General features: G+C 31.0%; 1 protein-coding gene across 1 annotated transcript; it reads right to left on the minus strand.

The window, feature by feature from the left end:
• Positions 1-87: 87 nt before the first annotated feature.
• Positions 88-7,068, minus strand: LOC146531300 (putative sodium-coupled neutral amino acid transporter 12). Its single transcript, XM_085198471.1, has 5 exons — positions 6,774-7,068; positions 6,438-6,650; positions 5,059-5,318; positions 3,584-3,786; positions 88-2,948 (listed from the first exon to the last, which is right to left on the minus strand). The coding sequence occupies exons 1-5, from the start codon at positions 6,849-6,851 to the stop codon at positions 2,188-2,190; spliced, it is 1,515 nt and encodes a 504-aa protein (XP_085054597.1). The 5' UTR covers positions 6,852-7,068; the 3' UTR covers positions 88-2,187.
• Between the last annotated feature and the right edge of the window lie 722 nt (positions 7,069-7,790).

Genomic DNA, 7,790 nt, shown 5'->3' on the forward strand with positions numbered 1-7,790 from the left:
TTATGCTGTATCCAGCACATACATCCTTGGACAGCACCCTTCGTGACTTACAGGACAAAAAAACGTGAAAACAAAAGAAAAAACATATACAACCCGCAAATAAACATTTATTTGTAAAAATATTTTGCACTATAAAAAAAACAATACATCAGTCAATTTATATATAATATATATTTACATCGTACGAAATGGTTACTCTATCACAGTATGTAATTGAAACAATACACAAAATACAATTTTAAAGTTAATTATTATCATTTTTCTGGATATATCACAAAGTAAATTTAAAATTTATCAAATTTAGGTACATACATACTGGAAATTGCTTATTATATAAGTAATATAATTATACATATAAATTATATAAGTAATATAATTATATCTTATACATGTATGCTTTTAGAAGCATGCCGATATTAAATTTAAGTTCATTTTTGCTCCAGCTATTTGGTGGTACTTTAACATAAAAGAAAAGAAAATAAAAAAACTCAATATCGTTATAAATACAATACGTATTTACAATTTTAACAAATTAATAATTATGAAATAGAGAGAGTAATAGCAGAAAATACCAAAATATTATATTATCAATAAATGCGTGTAATTGTATCTATTTTTTTGTATCACTGATAAGTTTTTTGTCTTTCAGCTTCTCGCTGTATCCCGCATATAGCAGGGTAGGCAGAGGGTACCTATTGTTATGGAACTCCATTCCCCACAGATTTCTTTAAAATAATACTTAGAATTTATTAAATTAGACTTGATATTTGTTATAAAAAGATACTTCTAAATATTTCATACAGTTACAATATAAAACAAACATCTTTATAATAAAAAGACTAAGAACTATTTATCAAAATATGCAAAATGTAAAAGCTTTGGTTACAAACAGCAGTATTGAAGTAACTATTAAAGGAAGACCCACTCGAGTATTAACTACATATTAAATTCAACTTCTAACTATTATTATCATTTATCTATATCATTCAATTGTCAAATTTAAAACAGTATATTTAAATAGGTATTTCAGTATTATGTAACACATTTTTTTAATAAAATCGAGGGATTCCCCGTACCGTGTTGTAGTAGCAAAAAACAATCTTACGTTAGTAAGACTTTGTGTGAACTCCGCTCCTTGTTACAGGGGTGTAATGTTTTCTAAAATTTTACCCCTTACCCCAAATGGATTAACACAATACTTAAAATACAATAACCTATTTTATATACATTTTTATTTTTGTTAGTAGTACTTAAAAATAAATTTTCAAAGATTTTCCTTATAGTAAATTTCCTTTTAAAAATTATAAATACACAACAAATTTAATTAAATTAGTTAAAATTGAGTAAAAATTTAATATATACACAAAATCACTAGATTTAAAGGATAGTTTGTGTGCAATTGTTAATACAGCGGCACAAATCATGAACACTTGGGGTTGTTTAATAAAAAATAAAATAGATAATTATACATTTCTGTGTTGGATTGAACATATTTTTGGAAAAAAAAAATTATATATATTTTTCTGTGTTCCACAAAATCACATTGAGAATAAAAAAGAAATCACTGATTTTATTAAAGCTGTAGTTAAGTAGAAGAAATGCAAGTATAAAAGAATTATTTTATTATTATTTTTTCAATAAATAAATTATATTTATTTATCTGTTCTGAAATCAATTATATCAAACCGAGGGTTCCGTACAAAAATTGGAGGTCGAGCTTTTTCTCAAATTCGGGCTTAGCTTAGCCAGAGCCATTTCATCTGATACTTCATTTGAACTAGCGGCTTTAATATCAAATTTTGCACCCCTTGTAAGGCTATTATTTAACCACAAATGTAATTTTCAGATTTTTTCCTGAACTAGAACTACATGTAGATGCTAGCTACAAAATTTCATAATTCTGGATCAACCGGAAGTATCCTATGAATTTTGATCTGATCTTATAAGGTTTCCTTTTCTCCTTAAAAAAATACAGAACCCTAAAAATTCTTTTGAAAATAGTAAATAACAAAGAAAATTTGTAAGTACTTTTTTAATGAAATTTGTATTGAGTTGCCAGCATGGTAATAGCAGGTATTTATATTCATAGAAAGAAAAATTTTAAATAACTATCAAAACAAAAACGAACAGTATCAAGCTTGTATAAACTTAGGTTAACATTTGAAAGTATATATATCCCATCTAATGTCATGAACTCTTTTCAAACATATTAACCGAGACCAATATAATACACATAACTGACCATAACAAAACGAAGACAGCCCAAGCTATGTTGGAGAAGGGACTTTTGTACTTATTCACAACGCCTAGCCCCAATAAATTCGTACAATGCCGTCTCGCTGAAACCACTAAAAATGTAGGCATAATATACTGTATACCAGTACCAGCGTACGAACCAGTAAATTTAATCAAAATACTTATATCTTCCAGGAAATAAGTTAAAAGCAACGGCGGAACGATCGCCACTACGGGAAATATCAACTTTCTCAATATAAAATTATACGAATCTAACCTACTCGTGTCCAAGAAGAGACTTTGCAGATTATTCCTCAATGTGATAGCTATGATAGGAAAACTGGTGGACAACGTGAAAACCGGAAACAAAGCTAGAAAATATTCAACAATTTCCAATAAAATATTTTCATTATCTGTGGGAACAAAATTTAAGGTGTACAAATCATTTAATTGGGCGAATGCGAAAGCACCTGTGAAAGCGAGAAGAAGATAGAAGATAGTAATAAGAAAGTAGTCCAAGAAAACATGGAGACCTAATCTAGATTTCCCCCTTATCGGAGAGATGAGAGCAGGAAGAGAGTGGTGGCACATAAAGGAGTATACGCAGGCACCGAATAGAGTCGGCATGCCGGTGACGTCGAAGGCCGGTGGTGAACCTTGCGGGCCATGCGTTATTATCAGATGGATCGCCATTGATATCATTATGGCGAAAGCTGGAACAAATTAAAATAATATTAATAGTTTATCTTTTTTCTACGAAAACAGCAACTTTGCAGGTTTTATCTGCAAAGCCCTGTAAAGAGATCTAGTGTCGTAACACTCCATTCCCAATTTCTGACGAATTCTCGAGGCATTGTGTTAAGTATTCAACACCACGCTTTGTCTACCGGATTGAGGACATGAAAATAATTTAAATATCCTCCGAATAGGAATCGACCCCACAATAAATGTTTAGTTTGTAACTATTTCATTGCACCATGACAGCCTCAAAACCATTTGTTGTAATATTTTTTTCTATATAATATCTATACGTATTGTTGTATTGTGCGCACAAGAGTATGACTGTAACGCGCCGGCCGTGGATTCCATACCCACTCGGGGGAAGTAAGTTATTATTCATTTATATAAATAAATTAATTAATATTTCCATTTCTTCGCTTTGAAACCACGACGTTGAGGTCTGCCATTCAATACGCAATGCCTCGAAAAATTGAAAAAATGAAGAACGAAGTGTCTTAGCACTACGTTCCCACTACCTACCCAACTCTATGCAGTATATAGCGTGAAGCTGATAAAAAAGAAATATTAAATATATAAGATGTAAAATTAAAAAAAAAACACCACTAACCAAGCCACCTCATGCCCGAAGTAAACAACTGCAAGTACTTCGTCTTCTGGACATTAAAGAAGACGAAGGGACCCATGGCTCCGAAGAAGGTCAACAGCGCCACTCTGTAGCAGTCGAAGCGGGTGTAAACCGCGTCAGGTCTGTTGAAGCACGGAAGGACATCCCAGTCAGTTGTGTTTGTTAGATTCTTTGGTACTGGTGAACTGTGAAATGTTAATAGGTTTTTTTTATATTGTTTTTAAGATAACGTTTCGAAGCAAAATGCGGCGTTGAGTTCTACCATTAACACGCAATGTCTTTAAAGTTTTCCGGAAAGTGGAAAGTGGTCGCTAATACTTGAAGGTAGGAAGAAAAAGGAAACGTTTAGTTATATTTAATCCCTTTATGTTTCTAATGTTTATACGTTTTAAAAAACGTATTAACAGAATATATAACATATAAGGCAATAAAACATGTATTTATAAATATACATACCGAGGCCGTCGCGTCGGGCACAGAAATACAAGCGTGTGACTGTAACGTGACGGTTGCGAGTTCGATTCCCACTCTGGGACAGAAATTATCATTTATATTTAAATTTTTACGCTCTGATAACAAGAGAAAAAACGCGGCGTTGTGTTCCGCCACTTAACATGCCATGTCTTGAAAATTCTACGGAATGTTCCCTCTATCAGAGCTAGTTTTTAAGTAGGTTAAATTGATTATTATCATATACACTTGAAATAATTTATAACAAAAAAGGCTTGTTATAACTTTGACGTGTCTGTTTTATGTATTGAAGGATATATGTATCTGTAATCTATGTCTGTTTGTATGTACCGTCGTAGCTCCCGAACGGATGGATTAATTTTAATTAAATTTATCTTGTTTAAAAAGTGACTTAATCTATAATGTTCTTAGCCGTGATTAAAGAAACTATGTCCAACTGTTTTAAGATTAGAGTTTTTTGAGTTGTAGGTTTTAATCATATTTCTTTTAATACTTAATGCACAAATAATTTTATAGCAGCGGAACTTTACCAAACATAAATTATTTTTCAATATGCACATGTATGCTTTAGAACTGCTGAACAAATAAAAATTAAACTGTGACGTATAGCCGATATTCAGATATGTAAATAACATTTACTTTTATAAGTATTTTTTTGTAATCCGTATCCTGCATAACCTAAGTATATAGAGTTCTCTCTATCTACCCAGTGTCAAGAGACCTCGTTGCCCACTGTCCGCCCAATTTTCTCGGTACTCAACACCGCGCTTTAGACCTTTGAATTAACTATTACAAGCACAAGAACTATTGCCACACTAAAGAAGCAGAAAATAAAAAAATAGAAATAATCAAAGTCAGTTCACCCAGTTGAAACATCTGAGATATCAAACAAAAAATACAGTCAAATTGAGAACTTCCTCATTACCGAAATCAGTTAAAAACTACAAAGAAAAATAAAAAATACTTATGTAAAACAAAAATCTCACCATATAACATCCATTAAGGACTTCGAAACAGCTGCAGAGTAAATAGACAAATCCCCATACAAGTATACACAAAGCGTACAATAAAACATAGTTCTGCCCGCTTTACTAAGAAACAAGTTGGCCATCTCTCCTAGCTCTATGCGATTATCGAGGCTGTAATAGCGCGAGGGTATAGAGTCTCCGCAGACCAGCGGATCTTCCATTTCTCCGTAACCATGTTGGGATGTTGCAGCTTCGTCTTCTGATTCGTTTTCTGTTACCTGTAATATGATAAAAATAGTTTAATGAGATTCATAAATGAGGCCCATCGTATTAAAGGGTGCGAAAGTAAACGTGACAGGTTGTGGGTTAGATTCCCACTCAATGATTCATTCCCCCAATTGCACGACATATTTAATTGATCTATTTACAATGCAAAGTGCAACATGTGCTCAAGAATTAGGTGGAAATGGGGGAACAGAAGTGTCATAATAGGAACAGAGTATCTAAACTCTAGGTTCACTGGTTCTTTCTGCCTACCTTGATTTGTACGAGATACAGGGTTAACATAAAATAAAAAGTTTTAAATATATTTTTTTTAGCCTTACACAGTATTATCTTATTTTGTATACATTAGCAGGGTCGGCTGAGGGAACTTAGTGTTAAGACACTCCATTCCCCACTTTCCGCCGAATTCTCGAGGTATGGAATGTTGAGTGGAAGAACTCAATGAAGAGGACATAACACTTATCAGCAAGATAATCACTGAGCCTTTATTTAATTTTAAATTAAATAAGGTCAAAGCTAATAAAAACTTATAAAAGATATTTAGAATATTATTTAAAGCAAAATTTATAGAATTTAAAATAAAGAATAAATTTGATTCTTAAGTAACAGTAACAATATAATTTCTCATAATTTTGTTAAAGCAGTATCAATTATATAAACATATTTTATTCAGTGCAGAAATAAAAGATAACAAGAGATATAAATACTATTATAAACTTAGGTATTTAGATTACATTATATGTTATCAAATGAGGCAATAATTTTAAACCATTATTATAAAATGCAAATAGTTTAAGAATGAATAATCAAATTGAAGCCATTGTGGCACAAGGACACAAGAGTGTAACTGTAATGCAACAGTTGTGAGTTTGATTCCCACTAAGGGGGAATAACTTTTATTTATTGATATTTTCATTTCTTAGCTATGGTACTAAAACAAAAATGCAGAGTTGAGTTCCACCCCTCATTAAGCAATGCCTTAAGAATTCTGCAGAAAGAGAGAAATGGAGTATCTTAACTCTCGTTTCATTCATATTTTTGTGTTATTTCAAATTTTAATTACTAATAATGTATAATAATAATTTTCTATCTGTTATTTTGTGGTTACTTACACTATTTCTTTTTAAGAATTGCAATCTTTTCCATTTAAAAACAGCATTAGCACATGCCATAGTCTCTATTACATATGTAGCATTCATGAAGCTCATGAAAGCCAGGAAAACTAAGGAAATTGTGCTCAATCCCCATCCTGCTCGAGCAAATGCTGCTGGAAGGGTAAGAGCTCCTGTTCCAACGATTAAATTGAATATATAGATTAACCCCACCTGGAAATAACATATTATTTGTATAAACTCAAATAACTAACTCAAATTTTAAATAATATTAATGAATCCTAACAAATTAATTAAAACAAATAAAAAAATTTAAAATAATTTTAAAATACCTACCCATACTGAGTATTGATCACTGGTTTCTGTTAAAGGCATTCTTAATATTTTTCTTACTATCCATGGACTACGCGGCATAACGTTGGCTTACAATTTAACATAGCGGACTGATAGGCCGTGAAATTAACCGTACATTTATCAATAAATCTTATTCAATATTATTATAACTGAACTTCAATATGGTCCAATTATTATTATTTCTTTATGTAGGTATTTGTATATACAATATACATTGCACATGAAGTGACAGATCACGGATGTTGAATGACGTCTATCTGACATTAGAAAATAAAAATATGTTTTGAAATTGATAATTTTGACATTTATAATAGATAAATAATAAATATTAAATTATAAAAAATACCGTAATCTGGTTTTTCTTAAAATAGCAATTGCTAATTTTGTTAAAATTAAATATTTAGTAGTAATAGAATTACTTAATATAGAAGGCAAATTGAACATCAAAATTTATTACAATCCAAAATATATGATTTTGTAGAAACATTATTACTAAAAACGTTTGTATTATTCAATTAATTAACTTTGTAGTTGAAAGTATTTTATTACGGTACTCAATATATTGCCATATATTAAATTTAAATATTATTTCCCTCTTAAGCAGCTACGTAGAGCTTGCAATTTCTCAGGCACTGAGTTCCATTGTTTCTCCTCACCCGGTTTCACTGTAAAAGCCAATGGGGCTAACAGAAACAGTATTAACATTACAACCGAAAAAAAAATTGATAATTGTGAGAATCTCTATACAGAAATATACAGAGTGTTTTTGTCAGCACCACTTTAAATGGAATCATAGTTTCAACTACTCTATAAAAGCCTAATACATTTTTTTTTTAAATCCCAAAAATGAGAAAGTGATGTTTATATTAACTACAAATAAATATAAAAATACAAAACTATTAACAAAATAAATAATAAAATTATTGTTGTAAAATAAAACGCTATTTGTCAAGGACGACGCACGCACACATAAACCTATCCGCAGGGACACCGCCACAC

Source organism: Heliconius melpomene, chromosome 15 (genome assembly GCF_056956725.1).
Source record: "Heliconius melpomene rosina isolate 202511_hmr_F chromosome 15, ASM5695672v1, whole genome shotgun sequence".
NCBI classification, from domain to species: Eukaryota; Metazoa; Arthropoda; class Insecta; order Lepidoptera; family Nymphalidae; genus Heliconius; species Heliconius melpomene.

What these genes read in the sequence shown, in the direction of transcription:
- LOC146531300 (XM_085198471.1), bottom strand. Translation starts at nt 6,851, where the DNA reads ATGCCGCGTAGTCCATGGATAGTAAGAAAAATATTAAGAATGCCTTTA. An exon ending in GTGATCAATACTCAGTATGG is followed by an intron (nt 6,651 to 6,773) that starts GTAGGTATTTTA and finishes TGTTATTTCCAG; the next exon opens with GTGGGGTTAATCTATATATT. An exon ending in TTCGGGCATGAGGTGGCTTG is followed by an intron (nt 2,949 to 3,583) that starts GTTAGTGGTGTT and finishes AATTTGTTCCAG; the next exon opens with CTTTCGCCATAATGATATCA.